This window comes from Pan paniscus, chromosome 6, assembly GCF_029289425.2.
Source record: "Pan paniscus chromosome 6, NHGRI_mPanPan1-v2.0_pri, whole genome shotgun sequence".
NCBI lineage: Eukaryota > Metazoa > Chordata > Mammalia > Primates > Hominidae > Pan > Pan paniscus.
The window spans coordinates 98,590,248-98,608,719 of record NC_073255.2 but is presented as its reverse complement, the minus strand read 5'-3'; the positions used below and the strand labels follow the sequence as shown (position 1 = coordinate 98,608,719).

Below are 18,472 nucleotides of genomic sequence, written 5' to 3'. Positions count from 1 at the left end.
GATTACTGGTTAGGTTAAGAAAGAAAGTCAGTCTGAGGCAGGGTACTTTTTATCCAAGTAGAATTCTAGGTGGGAAACTGCATCGACTTGTACCAAGTTGGAAGGAACCATGAGTAGAGAAATTGAAAAGGAATATGCAGAATTCAGAGTCAACCAAGGTCATAGGTATTTTCAGTCATACAGTGACATGGGTCATGATGGTGACAAGGCTAAAACCTTTGAAAATTAGGGTTAGCAGAGGGAGCGAATAGTAGCAGCCATGAGCACCAATGATCTTTCAATTAAAGCACTGGGGTGATGGTGCTTTATGGTTTTTATTCTCTACATTCCTTTGAGGACCTTGACAGATTGTAACAACCCTAGAGCTTTTGTGTATTAAAAGTATTCTGATCCTCTTATTCATTAGTTCAACAAATATTTTCACTGGAAATATATTTTCCAGGCATTGTTTTAGAAGCTAGGCATATAACAGGAAAAAAGACAAAAATCTCTGTCTTCAGGGATAATGCATTCTAAAGAGAAAAGATCGATAATAAATAAATAAGGAAAACCTCTGGTATATCAAATAATAACACGATCTGTGAATTTAAAAAGGGCAGAGAAGGTAGGTACAATATGTGGTAAGCAGGAGGTCGTGATGTTAAATGGGTGTCAGAAAGGGCGTTACTGCGGACATACTGTGTGAGCAAGGACTTGATGTGGAATGGCACCAAGACGTTATCTAGCAGAATAACATTCCAGGAAGAGGGACCAGAAATCTCTAATACTGGAGTATGTCAGGATTGTTCAAGAAACAGCTCTAAAGCTAGTGAGGCTGCCCTGAAATGAGAAAAGGAACAGTAGGAAGAAATGAGGTCAGAATGCCACATGATGTCAGACTTTGTAAGTAATTGAAAAGTTTTTATTTAAAGTGAAATGGAAAACAGCTGAGGAGCTGTGACCATGTGAATGATACTGTTTGGCTTTGGTTTCAAAAGATAACTGGTTGGATTTGGCTTGCATTGAAGCCCTGGGGTAGGAAGAGGTTGGAGGCAGAAGGGAAGGGGTGGCAGAAGCTGCATGACAGGAGGCTACTGTCATCGTCTAGGTGAGATATAATGGTGGCTTGTAGAGGGATAATAAAGGAAGAGGTGGCAAAAAAAAATTGTCTGATGCTTGACAGCTCACAGAATCTATTGATGTATTTGGATGTGGGAGGTTAGAGAAATAGAGGAGTCAAAAATGATCCAAGTTGTCAGAACTGAACATTAGGATTTATGTAGATGTCACTTCCTGAGAAAGAAGAGACTGTGAAAGGAGCAGGTTTGTGAGGAAAAAGAGGATGTTACATGAATGGTATCTATAAGATGTTCACACACGGATATTGAGTAGGCAGTTAGCAATATGAATCTGGAGTAGAGAGGAGTGGCCTGGGCTGGATCACTTGAGAGTCTTAATGGCATGAGATAGGAAGAGAACTCCCACTCTTTAAACCAGGAGTCTCGTAGATGCGTTCCAAGACTGTGTTCCTCCATGTTAATTTGGGCGCTAGTGAGGAGGTCCCTGACTTCTTTTGATGTCTATCTAGAATTTCTAGACATCATTACTCTGTGATCTTTCATCTTAATATGGGGCTGGAGGCCTAAACTTGGACAGTGTGAGGGAGGCAAATTTCAAATGTAATCTCACATAAGTGATTTTTGTGGCCACTGTTGGTATTTTTCAACCATATTTGTTTTTCACTGCCAAATATGATAGTAGTGATATTAGATTAGCATAGCTCTTAGTAAGGTGATACTATTTACTTAGCAAGATGTTCTAAAAATTTGCCTCTCTAACACCTGCAATATAATCTTCAATCTATTAAGCAGATATAGTGCTGAAGGAAGCTGAAGCACTATACCCTCCAAGGAAGAAAGGGATATAGGGACTATAAATGGACTTTTACCATAGTTGTATAGGTATACCAGTTATTATATAATGTAAGGAAACTGGACATCAGTACTCCTTCTCAGCAAAGACTTGTTTTGACCAACAAGCATTTTTATATAACAAATAATATTTCTCAAGTAAAAGTCCATACTGTATATAGACTGTCATTGCATACTAGATATACTTTTTTACATTTTAGAAGTTTATGCTCAATATGGGCTAGCTCATTTGTTTGCATGTTTTCCCACCTATTACAACCCCAGGTATCCTTTCTAAGATGTGTGCTTAAATATACATTGTCATTCTACCACCACAAATTATAATTTTAGTCATACTTTTTTAATAAACAAAGAAATGAGTCTATCATGCAGTTCTTTGCATTTACAATATCATGCCTGATATTAAACTATGAATAATGGATAGAGAAGGAAAGTAGTAGCTATTTAAAGAGTTATCTTGGCTGGGTGCAGTGGCTTATGCCTGTAGTCCCAGCACTTTGGGAGGCCGAAGCAGGCAGATCACTTGAGGTCAGGAGTTTAAGACCAGCCTAGCCAACATGGCAAAACCCCATCTCTACTAAAAATACAAAAAAACAAACAAACAAACAAAAAAAAACAATTCGCCAGGCATGGTGGCAGGCATCTGTAATCCCAGATACTTGGGAGGCTGAGGCAGGAGAATCATTTGAACCCTTGTGGCGGAGATTGCAGTGAGCTGAGATCGCGCCATTGCACTCTACCCTGGGAGACAGAGTGAGACTCTGTCTAAAACAACAACAACAACAACAAAAAACAGCTATCTTGATTATCTCCAGCAGTGCCTTAATTCTATCATGAAAAGCCTGAAAATGCTACATATATAAAAAGTATGCCTGAGCCTACCCGTATTTATCTTTGACTAGCATATTGGAAGTTTCACTAAAAATATCTACAGTATTTACATTCTCCAAATTATGTCCTAACTTAGTTAAGCAAGTATTTATAGTAAATACAAAACATGTTAGTGAATGAATTAACTATTTTGTAAATTCCCATATGAGTTTTTCATTTTCCTTTGAAGATAATGGATTTGGAGTACCTTTCCACATTTATTTTCTTTAATAGTGTTAATTTACCTAGTTTTGTGCTGATGCCACTCTCTAAGCAAAACACGAAGATCACTTAGAGGATTTCATAGAAATAAAAAGCAAAAAACTATTTTCTTTGTATACAAACAGAGAAATACAGTTATACTTGGAAATTGGTGGAATCCATACTTTGACATAATGAAGTTGTTAAATATCATTGGCTCAATAGTCTCCCTTTTTAAAAAAACTATAGTAAACATGCCGGGCGCAGTGGCCCACACCTGTAATCCCAGCACTTTGTGAGGCCGAGGCAGGCGGATTGCCTGAGGTCAGGAGTTGGAGAGCAGACTGACCAATATGGTGAAACCCCGTCTCTACTAAAAATACAAAATTAGCCGGGCGTGGTGGCGCATGCCTGTAATCCCAACTACTCAGGAGGCTGAGGCAGGGGAGTCGCTTGAACCTGGGAGGCGGAGATTGCAGCGAGCCGAGATTGCACCACTGCACTCCAGCCTGGGCAATAAGAGTGAAACTCTGTCTCAAAAAACAAACAAACAAACAAAACTCTAGTAAACAATAAAAACATTTTTTTCATTTTCACTCTCAAGTCTCTTAAATATTTGTGGATTTGTATCAAATATTGCAGTATAGTCTCTAACAGTATTTGTTCTGGATTCAGACAAGTAGTTAGAAACTTTATTTTAAGACAAGATAATCAGACCAATTTTCAAATAAATGTCTTTTCTATAAAAAAAGATTTCATTGTTTATCCAAAAGAATTTACTGTTGTGGATGAAACATGGGAAACTTGAACCAAATTCAAGTTCTACCTGCAATACAATATTACTCTGCCTACCAGCATGTTTTTTTGATGCTATGTGAGTGCCATGGAGGGAATCTACACATAAAAAATGCTCAGATGGCTGCCTTGCTGATCTCATGATTTAAGCCAAGCCATAACAATGTTTTTTTCTGCATTTCAATGTCTAGAAGCTATGTGATACTGTAAATTGAGATTGCCCAGCTTGAGAGTTTGTATACATGAATAAACCATTACATAGTGTTGATCACAGGACAATAAATTTAGCCATTGTGAATGATATTGCTTGCCTAGATGGCTGAAAACGCTCTCATGATGCTCATATAATATATACTCAGAAGTTGGCTGTAGTAAAATAATGCTGGACTTCAAAATATAGCAAATGTTATGCAGTAAAAACTTGATATGCGAGCTATTCTAGAATAGACTACCATATTAATCATATTTCCTGAGAAGAAAGTGGCTAACACTTTCACTGTTTTCATGTGTACAGAAATACACAATCGGTAAGGGTCACGTGACTTTGGAAAAGGAATACTTAGGTGGTACAAAATTTTATACCTATTCTACCATAAGTAGATTTCTACAGTCCATTGTATACATGAAGTAGTGTTTTCTTTAGCTAGAAAATGAGCTTTTTTTCACTATCAATGACTTTGTGATTAATTTTTCTTTGTAAGTTTAATATCTACTGTGTGCTTTTAATATTTCTGTTCTTGCTGAATATTTTTATTTATCTTTAAAAGTATGAAGAAAGACTTAGCATTTAACCCAATTAAGTGATATGCTCACTCGTGTATACTTTTCGGTGTTGATAGTAAGCAATCGATTTAGGCTGGTATTCACAATATTTAAAGAGTCACCTTCTGACTTTTAACAATGTGTGATGCTCAGAGGATTGCAGCTGCTCTACGTCGACTTCTTAGACTACATAATACCACTGAAAGTCAGGTACTTAGTGAATCTAAGACTCACGAAATTAAATAATTTGAATACAACTTAGAACTTATTTAAATAATGACCAGTTTGCAAATATTGTATATATTTTTTTTTTGAGATGGAATCTCACCCTGTGACCCAGGCTGGAGTGCAGTGACGTGATCTCAGCTCACCACAACCTCCACCTCCTGGGTTCAAGCGATTCTCCTGCCTCAGCATCCTGAATAGCTGGGACCACCATGCTACCATGCACCACCATGCCCAGCTAATTTTTGTATTTTTAGTAGAGACGGGGTTTTACTGTGTTGGCCAGGCTGATTTCAAACTCCTGACCTCATGATCCGCCCACCTCAGCCTCCCAAAGTGCTGGGATTACAGGCGTGAGCCACCGCACCTGGCCCAATGTAACTAAATTTTTGAAATGCTTAAGCTAATAATACGTAACAACTAAATGCAAAGGATGAAACTTGACTGGAAGCTGGTTAACTTAAATCCATAAGAGATATTTTGGGAACAACTAGAGAAATTTTAATGTAGAATATGCATTAGATTATGTTGTTAAATATCAATATATTTAGATAATTATATTGTTATGTTGAAATATTACTTGTCGTTGAAAAACACATGCTAAAGCACTTACGGGTGAAGCATTATTGTATCTGTAACTTATTTTCTAAAGGCTTTCATAGGTGTGGATCCACAGCATATACATGATATATATTTGCATGTGAGAGAGAAAGAAATTAATGTGGCAAAATATAACAATTTGTGAATCTAGGTATACCAGTATTCATTTTACTCATATCTCTACTTTTCTGTAGACTTGAAATTTTCAAAATAAAAAGTTGGGGACAACATGCTTATTCTAGTAAATGAAATTAACTTTTTATTAAATGTCCCTATTTTTATCTCTATTGCTTGTTTCAGAAAAGTTTTAATATATCTAGAAACAGAAAACATTGACTTTTGTAAGAAACAAGTATGTTTATTTAAGACAAGCTGTTATAAAAAGGAAAATGCTAGTGAGTTTATACTTTGGATATTATTGTTTTAGAAAATTTAGACTGAATTTCTCTAAACTAAAAATTTACAGTATTAATTAGAGAAGGTAGCATTTACTCAGGATATGGATGCAGCAGGAGATTCATAGCCATTTCATCATGAATGGTAGATGGGAAAACTTACTCAGATTGAAAAGCAAAGATAAGTACCCCCCCCATTATTGATAAATTGTAAAAGAAATGTGAGATAGCTGCATCAATCAGAACTCTTTTTAAAAAATTTTATGAAAGCTTAGCAATAAAAAGGATGCAAAGTTTAAAATTACAGTGTTTTAAGAGTGGTGTAATTGGCAGTGATAATTCTCAGTCACTTTTATGTATTTCTGCACTTGCAGGAGGAGCCGAAGACAAGATGTGAGACATGGAAACCCACTGACTCAATGCAGAGGATTTAATCTAAAAGGTATTAAAAGTGAGCAATGGCCAATCTCAGTGAACAGTAGCAATGCTCCGTATCACATTTCAGTAAGGGGAAACATTGTCATAGATTCAGGCGTTTCACTTTCAAAAATATTTATTATAACAATTCTGGGTATTTATATAGGGTAATTAAAACTTAAAGGCTTTTTGTGTGTATACTGAGAATCGTGTAAAACAAATGTCTGGGAACACATATACTTCAAGTATGTTAGCTGGTAGGTCTTTCACGCAGATTGTAATTACAGATTTTCTTAGCTACTATTTTCTTTCTGAAGAAAACTTATCTTCCATTTTAAGATTTACCACTGAAGAACCCTTAGAACAGCATTTTTTTTACTGCAGTAAATATACATAACATGAAATTTACTATTTTAACCATTTTAAAGTTTACAGTTCTGTGGCATTAAGCATATTTACATTGTTGTGCAACATACTGCCAGTCACGTCTGGATATTTTTCATCTTCCCCAACTGAAACTAGACCCGTTAAATACCACCTAACCATTACCTCTTCCCTCCAGCCCTTAGAAACCACCATTCTACTTCTTTATGAATTCTTATGAATTCAACCACTCTAGATACCTCATATAGGTGGAATTATACAATATTTGTCCTTTTGTGACTGGCTTATTTCACTTAGCCTAAAGTCTTCAAGGTCCATTTATATTGTAAAATATATTACAATTTTCTTCATGTTTAAGGCTGAATTATATTTTGTCATGTGTGCATATATATAATGTGTGTGTGTATGTGTGTGTGTGTGTGTATATATATATGTATGTATGTATGTACGTATGTAGGTAAGCCATATTTTGTTCATTCATCCATCACTGGCCACTTGGTTTGCTTCCATCTTTTGGATATAGTGAGAATCCTGCTATGAACATGGGTGTACTATAGTGCCTGTTGACAATCCTGCCTTATGTCCCTCAATTAAGCTAATTCCTTCTTTCCCATTCTGACATGAAGTTACCATGTTACAATACTTTTCCTGCTTCAGTCCCACCAAGTAAAAGTATTTCCAAGCAGACCTTCCTTGTGGCTCGTCAAGGTGCTACAGGTGTGCTGTTTCAAAAATTAACAGTGAGACTCCTATTTTTAATCCTTTTGAGTCTGTGCTTTCCTTTAGTAAAAAATGGCATTCTTTTTACTAACTATTCTAACTGCAAAGAGCAAATTAAGACAGATTTTGTTTACTTGTTCCATACATCTAGTTGAGGGAATAAATTCAAGTTACCATTTCTCCATTTGCTATTTTATAAAAGTGTATCAGTTCCCATTAATAGTAGTAGTTGTCAAAGTGGTAAGAATAATGGCAGTGGAGGTAACATCAAACAAATATTGATGCTGACTTTGTGTCAGAACCTGAGCTAAGTGCTTTTTTATGATTATTTCACTCAATGCTCAAGAAGTCATACTAGAGTCTCATTATTTATTCCTGCTTTATTAGTGAGGATTCTGTCCATGTCTAAGCTACCACCTGGCAATACTACATGTTTTGCCTAATTTAATACTTTCATTGAGAAACCTATGTAAAAATGCTATAATCCATGTTTTAGAGAAGAGTAAAACTAAAGCACAGAGACATCAAGTAACTTGTCTAAGGTTACACAGCCAGTAGTGGTAAGGTCAGGATTTTGCCCTACGTTCCTCTGATTCCAAAGACAGTGTTCTCAACCACTACATTCCACCAAGGCCACAATACTTTCTGCCCTTTCCCAGTGCTTACCTATTTCCTCTATATAACATTGAGTATGGACTTTAGGAATGGGATAAACCTGGCTTCGGTATTGCCTGACACATTCACTAAAGTGTATTTCCTCATAACTCACAGTCTCAGTTTGCTCAGCTGTGAAAAGCTGAGGAAATGTGGCCAGGAGTATTGTAATAATTAAGTTAACAAAGTAATATTAAGAACAATCGTTGGTGTGGAGTAATTCTTGAATAAACATGATTTTCTTATCAACATTGCCTTAATTCACAGTCTTTCCTTCCCTTTACACAAACAAAACAGGTGAACGACGTATCCTATTTTGCTTGTTAAATGATTACCACTGCTTTTTGCTGGCTGCGATAGTTGTTCACAATTTTGTATAAAAATAAACATGTATATAGCATTTCTACAGGAGAATGTGCTCTAAATTCAGTTGTGTTCTTTCTTTCTCTCTCGCCTTTTATTTTTGCCTGCTAGCATACAGAAATGCAGCTGAAATTGTCCAGTATGGAGTAAAAAATAACACCACTTTTCTGGAGTGTGCCCCCAAGTCTCCGCAGGCATCTATCAAGTGGCTGTTACAGAAAGACAAAGACAGGAGGAAAGAGGTGAGTAAAGCAGCACAGCAGCAATCCATCAGGGCTTCGGAGAGAACATTAAATCACCGTCCCTCGGCGAGGCTCAGATCAAAGGAAAAAGGAAAGGCATATGATCATCTTTTACGTCTTTGGGATGACAAGTGCCACTTTCCTTAAAATCCTTTGTCCTTAAGAATTGATGGATTAATTAGAAATTCTCTCTGCCTGCTCACCTCTGTAACATGGTGATTGAAACAAGAGCTTGGGTGCTAAGACGGTAGTATTGATGTGAGGAAACGTTCGTAAAAGAAACAAGATGTGTGCAAATCCAGAAGCCAAGTTTTCACACAACGGCACCTTTGTGTGATTCACAAGATAAAAGGAGGCTTTTAAAAAAAAGTTCAGTTTTCCTCAGCAAGAAATTACACTGAACTATAACCTTCATGACAAAGAGCGTTTTTCTGCTGTGTGGTAATCTGTTTCCATTGTTTTATTATTCATAACTCTTGTGCTTTGGTTAGGTAATATATGGAATCATTGTTTATGGGAGCATTGTCTGTATTTAGTGATGTGGAAAAAGTCCTCAGATTTTCAAATAAAAAGACACTTACTGAAACTTTTCATGGATTAGAAAGAGCTGGGTTTTTTGAAACAAGGGAGACATTGTAAAATGACATAGGGTGATATATTGTAAATAATTAATTTCATAATATTGATGTCATGTTGTCCTGACAAATGAGAAGATAAAAATATATATGTATATATAAAGCCTTAGGGAAGTCTAAAATGTACCACCATTTGTGCACCATAAAGTTGATGGAGCCAAGGAGGAAGTGGAGCCTTCCGCATTTATGTGTATTCTTCTGTTGTGGGCAATTTGGTTACTACATATTAAGTTAATTAAGGGTATGTAGACTGAGTACCACCCTAAGCTGTAGAACACAGATACTGCATCAATGTTACGGAAATAAATGTTGGTTTCATATGCAAAAATACTTTCCGACTCTCAGACTTGTCTACCCAAAGATCTTAGGAGCTGTTTAGGAAATTGTGTGTCCCTCATTACTGGAATATTAAACCATAAGCAGATGACTACTTGCAGGAGGAAACTGAATTATTTGGAGGAAAGATGAGCTAGATGGACATCAGAGCCCCATCATTCTTCTAAAGCCTAAGACGCTAACAATACTTTTAGACAGATTTTAATAATGAAAATTATTATTTATTTGAGATCTCTTTTCTTTGCTGTAAAATCTGTTATCAAAGAAGTCTTGACATTTCTACAGTCAAATTAATTTTCAATTATTTTGAATGGATATGGATTATAATAATTACCTCGCAGAGCAAGCTGGGTTAGAAGTCATAAGTGATGATGATTACTATACGCAAGTGAGTTGTTAGGCCAGGGCAGGAACACAAGGACGTGAACAATCCTTCCAGAAAAAGCCTATATGTATATATGTGAATTGGGTAAGTAATACTTAAACAAGGATCAACTAAAATGTAATTTTCTTTTATTCAGTAGAAAGTTCAATAGAATAATATATAAGTGAATATAACATCTATGATTTAAAATAAATATATATGTTTGAATATCTGCCATATAAATTAATAGTAAAATTTAAAATGGAACGTGTTAAGGATTTATTCTCTCTAATAATATTTCCAAAGTTCTGTTTCAGAATGCTCAAGAATATGGACACTCAAATATTACTATTTTGACTTTTTTTCCAATCTCAAAAACATAAGAATGTAATAATTTAATAGTGGAATAACATTAGCTCTAACACAAGTATGAAAGTCTGTTTTGTTCAGAATTTAAGCAGAGCACAATTTTACTTATTTTTAAACTATTAATATTTTACTAAACTTATTCTGATCCTTTCTATTTTAAGAAAACATATGCTTCTCACTCATACTACTGTGTAAACATTAATCATTTTTTAAAGTAAGACAAATGATAAAAGCTCACAGAGCAAAGGCAAATAGTTCATACTAAGTAGCATAAAGTGAAAACTGAAAGCCCTCCTCCACTTCAATACTTATTCTCACTTTTAATATCTATTGAATAATACTAATACTTATGGAATAAAACTTACTCAGTTTTTATTCCCACTGCCCAGAGTAAGGTTCCCAAGAGTTATATATTTCTCCAAATATGTTCTATAGTTTTCTTCCCCTCCACACACACACACAAACACACACACACACATCCCACTTCAATATCAGTACATGTGATTCCAGCTCATATTTCCTGGCTGCATAATATTCCATCGTATGAATATACCTTAAGTGTTTTTCTTCAAAGCCATCTATTTGTTAGGTAATTTCTTGTTTTCCTCTTATCAAAAATACCTGCACACATGTGAGAGTATATAGTCTAGATAAATTCCTAAAATGTAATTGTGCCAAATATTATATACATGTTTAATGAATTTACCTTATTGGACTCAAAATATTTTCCCAATTTTGCACAAATAGGATAAAATTTCTTTTTTCTTTAATTTCTGAATGTGTTTATACACAATTTGTTTTTGAGGAACATTTAAACTTAGTAAAATTAATTAATGTCAAAATTTTGTTTTCTTCCTCCAAGTGATTCTCTCTTTTCTAGTTCTGTTCTATTATCTTTTAATACTATACTTGCCTTTTTGTGCTTTTTTTGTGCACAAACCAATTCATCTTTGATTTAGATATTATTAGTAACATCTTATCCATTTGCACAGAACTTTATCATTTAGGAAAACATTTAACATGCATAATCTAATTTTGGTTTTGGTCAAATTTGTTTTTTCTTCAATGAAAGAGTATTCTAGAGTATACATGTCAAAGAACCTCTTACCACTTAGGTTTTTATCTATTCATTGGCAGTACTACAGGTGGAACTGTGAGGAAGGTTTCAAGCATTTACTGATACCCAGTAAACAATCATTTTTTCCAGTAAAACCTATAAAGTAATTAAATATTAATTCATAGCTTTTTATTACCTTTCCTTGTAAAGTAAAACCACTTAGAGGACTTAAAAGATGATGACATTCCAGCTAATTTTTAGACATTGTTTATTTTGGGATAATTGAAAAAGGCCCTTGATAATGTTCAAAATTCTACCTCTGCTTATGTATTTTTTATTTAGAAGATCATTCATTTATTGAAACAAAACGATAAAATTCACCCTTTAATTATGGCTTCATGTTTTCACTGGCGAGTATTTTTTATAAATATAAAAGACTAGAACACCAGGATGGAATAGATATTTTAAAGTATCTATGAGTTTCATTTACATATATTGACTGTGATTCCAATTTCAAAGGCAACCAAAACTTTGTGCTTATATATGGAGAAACATCTATCCAGGGCAAAGCACTTTAAGCTATTTTTGCCGATATGGATAATATCTTCACCCTCTCTTTATTAGATTCAATACCCCTGTGACTGTGACAAGATCTCCCATGTTTAAAAAAAAAAAAAAGGCAATGGAACTGAACAAAATTTCGTGTCCACTGAGAAGGATGCTAAGTAGTGCTCAATACTTTTTTCCCAAATCTGTGAAAGTTGAGACTATTCTGTGTATGTTGGTCATAATCTAAGGAAATATAATGTTCAGTTTCAGTAACTTTAATTTGTCTCTCTTTTAGGTTAAGCTGAATGAACGAATAATAGCCACTTCACAGGGACTCCTGATCCGCTCTGTTCAGGGTTCTGACCAAGGACTTTATCACTGCATTGCTACAGAAAATAGTTTCAAGCAGACCATAGCCAAGATCAACTTCAAAGTTTTAGATTCAGAAATGGTGGCTGTTGTGACGGACAAATGGTCCCCATGGACCTGGGCCAGCTCTGTGAGGGCTTTACCCTTCCACCCGAAGGACATCATGGGGGCATTCAGCCACTCAGAAATGCAGATGATTAACCAATACTGCAAAGACACTCGGCAGCAACATCAGCAGGGAGATGAATCACAGAAAATGAGAGGGGACTATGGCAAGTTAAAGGCCCTCATCAATAGTCGGAAAAGTAGAAACAGGAGGAATCAGTTGCCAGAGTCATAATATTTTCTTATGTGGGTCTTATGCTTCCATTAACAAATGCTCTGTCTTCAATGATCAAATTTTGAGCAAAGAAACTTGTGCTTTACCAAGGGGAATTACTGAAAAAGGTGATTACTCCTGAAGTGAGTTTTACACGAACTGAAATGAGCATGCATTTTCTTGTATGATAGTGACTAGCACTAGACATGTCATGGTCCTCATGGTGCATATAAATATTTAACTTAACCCAGATTTTATTTATATCTTTATTCACCTTTTCTTCAAAATCGATATGGTGGCTGCAAAACTAGAATTGTTGCATCCCTCAATTGAATGAGGGCCATATCCCTGTGGTATTCCTTTCCTGCTTTGGGGCTTTAGAATTCTAATTGTCAGTGATTTTGTATATGAAAACAAGTTCCAAATCCACAGCTTTTACGTAGTAAAAGTCATAAATGCATATGACAGAATGGCTATCAAAAGAAATAGAAAAGGAAGACGGCATTTAAAGTTGTATAAAAACATGAGTTACTCATAAAGAGAAAATGATGAGTTTTTATGGTTCCAATGAAATATGTTGGTTTTTTTTTTAAGATGGTAAAAATAATCAGTTACTGGTATCTGTCATTGACCTTTGTTTCCTTATTCAGGAAGATAAAAATCAGTAACCTACCCCATGAAGATATTTGGTGGGAGTTATATCAGTGAAGCAGTTCGGTTTATATTCTTATGTTATCACCTTCCAAACAAAAGCACTTACTTTTTTTGGAAGTTATTTAATTTATTTTAGACTCAAAGAATATAATCTTGCACTACTCAGTTATTACTGTTTGTTCTCTTATTTCCTAGTCTGTGTGGCAAATTAAACAATATAAGAAGGAAAAATTTGAAGTATTAGACTTCTAATTAAGGGGTGAAATCATCAAAAAGAAAAATCAAAGTAGAAACTACTAATTTTTTAAGAGGAATTTATAACAAATATGTCTAGTTTTCAACTTCAGTACTCAAATTCAATGATTCTTCCTTTTATTAAAACCAGTCTCAGATATCATACTGATTTTTAAGTCAACACTATATATTTTATGATCTTTTCAGTGTGATGGCAAGGTGCTTGTTATGTCTAGAAAGTAAGAAAACAATATGAGGAGACATTCTTTCTTTCAAAAGGTAATGGTACATACGTTCACTGGTCTCTAAGTGTAAATGTAGTAAGTTTTGTGATGAATAAAATAATTATCTCCTAATTGTATGTTTGAATAATTTTATTAGAATAATTTCATACTGAAATTATTTTCTCCAAATAAAAATTAGATGGAAAAATGTGAAAAAGATTATTCATGTTCTCATATATATTTTTAAAACACTACTTTTGCTTTTTTATTTACCTTTTAAGACATTTTCATGCTTCCAGGTAAAAACAGATATTGTACCATGTACCTAATCCAAATATCGTATAAACATTTTATTTATAGTTAATAATCTATGATGAAGGTAATTAAAGTAGATTATGGCCTTTTTAAGTATTGCAGTCTAAAACTTCAAAAACTAAAATCATTGTCAAAATGAATATGATTATTAATCAGAATATCAGAATATGATTCACTATTTAAACTATGATAAATTATGATAATATATGAGGAGGCCTCGCTATAGCAAAAATAGTTAAAATGCATGACATAATACCAAACTTCATTTTTTAAAAAATCTGTTGTTCCAAATGTGTATAATTTTAAAGTAATTTCTAAAGCAGTTTATTATAATGGTTTGCCTGCTTAAAAGGTATAATTAAACTTCTTTTCTCTTCTACATTGACACACAGAAATGTGTCAATGTAAAGCCAAAACCATCTTCTGTGTTTATGGCCAGTCTATTCTCAAAGTTAAAAGTAAAATTGTTTCAGAGTCACAGTTCCCTTTATTTCACATAAGCCCAAACCGATAGACAGTAACGGTGTTTAGTTTTATACTATATTTGTGCTATTTAATTCTATTTCCACAATTATTAAATTGTGTACACTTTCATTACTTTTAAAAATGTAGAAATTCTTCATGAACATAACTCTGCTGAATGTAAAAGAAAATTTTTTTTCAAAAATGCTGTTAATGTATACTACTGGTGGTTGATTGGTTTTATTTTATGTAGTTTGACAATTCAGTGACTTAATATCTATTCCATTTGTATTGTACATAAAATTTTCTAGAAATGCACTTTTTTCCAAAGTGTAAGTTTGTGAATAGATTTTAGCATGATGAAACTGTCATAATGGTGAATGTTCAATCTGTGTAAGAAAACAAACTAAATGTAGTTGTCACACTAAAATTTAATTGGATATTGATGAAATCATTGGCCTGGCAAAATAAAACATGTTGAATTCCCCAATTATGTTTCTGGCTTTTATTTTTAATGTAGGGTTAACTTACTTGTTAGCATGATAGAATCTACTGAATTCATATCATTTTTAAAGATTCCTTTATTCATTTTTTGTGAAGGTAATGCATCACTATTTCAAAATTTAAATTGCAGAAAAATGCACATATAAAGCTCTCCCAGTGCCAATAGCCCTTATTTATTTGAGTCCCAACCCAAAAGACATCCAATATTATCTGTTTTCTGTGTATACCTCCAAACAAATACATATTTGTTTTCTCCCTAATATTGTACATCCATTCACATCTATAGATATGTTGTGTCTACATATCTATATGTATGTTGTGTCTACATTGGAAGAAATACACAGTTTAGGAATGCATGGTCTTTGGAGTCAGATTGCTTGAATTTGAATCCAAGCTAAGTGTCTTATTCTGGGAAATTTTTACAATTCTCTCTGCCCTCCTTTGCTATACAAGTTCATACCAGTAAAGCATTAGGACAGTACATTTTACATGGTAAGTATTCAATAAATGTCTTAAAATTGCCTTATTTAGAAGGTATCATTTTGCTAGAACAAGAAGGAATGTTTCAGTTGTGTTCTATGGCAAGTTAAATGCCAATGATCTAGGTGGGGAAACTGCAGTCATTGGGTCAGGTAACACCTTATGTAAAATGAGCCTTTAATAAATTAGAGGAAAGAAACCATAGATTAATTCAAAATCCAGTTAACACATTTGAATGGCAGACCTATTACAGCTTTCTGCTACCTCTGGGCTTTCAATGTTTAATAATGTCAGTGAAGAAAAAAGCAACCACAAAAATTAAAAGTTGTCTTAACAGGACTTCCAACTTAACAATTCTGCACTACTCCCTAATTGCTTCATTATTTCTCAGTATCTCCCTTGCTTATATTTCACCTTAACCTGAGTCTTAAAATATTTGATGTGTTTCTTATAATTTTAATGTACTGCTGATTTATGTCTTAACTAAGTGAAAAATTTTTTAAGAAAATGGTAACAGTTTCCTACACGTATTCTGCTAGCTAAAGTCAAAAGAAACATTCAGCTTGTTTTGCAGCCTGTTAAAAAGCTTTAGTCTAGACAAAAAAAATAAGCAGACTAAGTAAGAAAAAATGTTTATTTAACCAGAGACATTGAGAATTTTATTGAATTCCATGCGTGATGACAAAGCTGCAGATTACTGTGGAATTTTTTTTTCTTAAGAGTTTATCCGAGTATCCTTTTAGCCAAGCACCTTTTGCACAGGAATGCAGGCCCCTCTGCAAAATTAAAACCACAGCAAATTCTACTGGCATGCATGCCAATTGGTGAAATTCATTGTCAATAAGTTGTTTTTCTTAAGGGACCTCTGGTATATGTTTTAATTTTTATGGTTTCATAACAGTGTTGCCTTCATAGTACACAGGTATTGAGAGGTGGAAGAACTAGCTCCAAGATTAAAAAAAAATAATAATGCCATCTTCATTCTAGTGACTCTAATGTACTTGTCTATTCACCTCATAAAATACTACTTTCCACATAGTTTAAATTGTGTATTTCTCAGGGCTATTATGTTGCCATGCTTGAGTGTTACTTACATAAAATGCTATTAAAGAATGACATTATAACAAACACATTAAAACTGTTTATGTGAGGTTACCTCTCAACCTCCAAGTACAAAAGCGGGGTGAAGTTCTATTCCTTTAGTGTTTTTTTTCCCTCTGAATTATGCACAGAAAAGAAAGTCACCCAAAGATTTTATGAGATCATACACAAAATATTTCTGCAAGGCAAAATGAATATATGATAGAATTATGAAAAAGGTCATTCCAATTGTTTCTCTGGATATTTTTCAATATACATGAGATAAAAGGAAGTTCTTACTTTCTTAGGACTTCTCAAAAGAAGAAAAAGAAGTTATATGTTTTAATTTTTCCCTTTATTACTGATTCTGGGGATAAATTATAATCATCTTTACCTCTCTGTCAAATCATGAATAGTCAAACAGAGAAATTAGACCTATAAATTACCTTCTTTTGAGTTGATGTGAACTGGAAGTGTTGTAAGCTGTGGTTCTGTATTGACAGTTTGTCTCATGTATAGGAAAAGCAGACCACAGAAAACAATAAAATGAAGGAGATGCTACCCAAGCCACACCAGCCTGGCACATTCAGCGGAATCCCAGTGATGTTTTTATGTACACATATGTATGTGTATGTGTATATACAGATTACATACCCGCAAATTCACAAACCAGCTATATTCAGTATATACATTATTCCAAAATGAGCCCCAATTTCTGCTTCAGGTTCACATTCCAGCTTCTTTACTTATAAATGATATAAACTGGAAAAGTTATTTAATCCCTCTTGATGAATTGTCACTTTCTCTAAAATTGGAAATAATAATAATGTCTATCCCACGTAGTAGTTGTGTTGTGAGAATAAAATAATATATGTGGAGTTCTTCCGGCATATGCTATTATTTTTCAATCAGGAGAGCAAAACCATTTTTTTCATTTGAGCATTTTTCTCTTTTTCATCAGATTGCATCTACATAGTTCAGTTGATATTTCATGTCATTTATCCATATTGGCATCTATGATAACATCAGTTTTTCTGTTTAACTTTGTCACCAGTTAACGAAGGTCTTCTGCTGTCTCTTGTTCCTAATGAAAGCCTGTTCAGGGCAAGTGAGCTTTCCATTATGTCCAAACACGCTTTAGAGGAATAGGAATTTTTCTGCTATTCCTGCACCATTCTGGGAGACAATTTGAGCCTCTCCGGCCTAAAACCACCAAGATATGTCTGTGTTGTTTGCCCCTCGGAGATCTTGTACTGTCCCAGGACACAAACCCAGAAGTGAGGTAGAAACAGAACCCACAAATCCCTGTGTGCTTACCATCCACCTCCACCAACTCACTCTTCATTGCCTTGGTTCTCTGGAGCAAGGATTATCCATTGAATATCACCCATGAGCTTGAGAAGATTTCAACCTTTGTCATTCAAATACTTCAAAGAGAATTTTGAAAAGTTACGTAGCCACTAAATAATTTTTAAGTTAAAAACTAACTTTCTTATTGTATGTGTCAGTAGTTGCAAAGAATATAACTTTCAGTAAAATATCAATTTCAAACTTTTAAAATAACATCAATTTCAAACTTTTAAAATAACATAGTTACATCTCTTTTTAAATGACAACAATGAAATCAAAATAGCATAGGAATTTGGTACTCAACATATTTTAAAATAATAAAAAAGATCCAATTTTAACAATTTTTTAACAGCCAGAAATTTTATACTATTTCTATTTATTCTTATTCACATTTCTGTTCTACTTGCTTCAAAAATTTTTATGCTGATACATCAAGTCTTATATTTTAAGGTCTTTTATTGATTACTATCATACATATGTACAACAAAAATATGCATATTTAATTCTTATTTAAGAATGTAGGCCAGGCAAAGTGGCTCACTCATGCCTGTACTCCCAGCACTTTGGCAGGCTGAGGCAAGTGGATCACCTGAGGTCAGGAGTTCAAGACCAGTCTGGCCAACATGGTGAATC

At 34.1% G+C, this 18,472-nt stretch overlaps 1 protein-coding gene across 2 annotated transcripts in view; it reads left to right on the top strand.

Annotated features, from left to right (window-relative positions):
• SEMA3C (semaphorin 3C) overlaps positions 1 to 14,915 on the top strand; it is a 177,585-nt gene extending 162,670 nt beyond the window's left edge. For both annotated transcript variants that reach the window (XM_003822744.5, XM_063605953.1), the window contains 3 exons: positions 6,133 to 6,200; positions 8,408 to 8,538; positions 12,144 to 14,915. In XM_003822744.5, coding sequence (XP_003822792.1) covers positions 6,133 to 6,200; positions 8,408 to 8,538; positions 12,144 to 12,557 — 613 coding nt within the window. In that variant the 3' untranslated portion in view covers positions 12,558 to 14,915. The remainder of the gene's footprint in view (positions 1 to 6,132; positions 6,201 to 8,407; positions 8,539 to 12,143) is intronic.
• Positions 14,916 to 18,472: the final 3,557 nt, after the last annotated feature.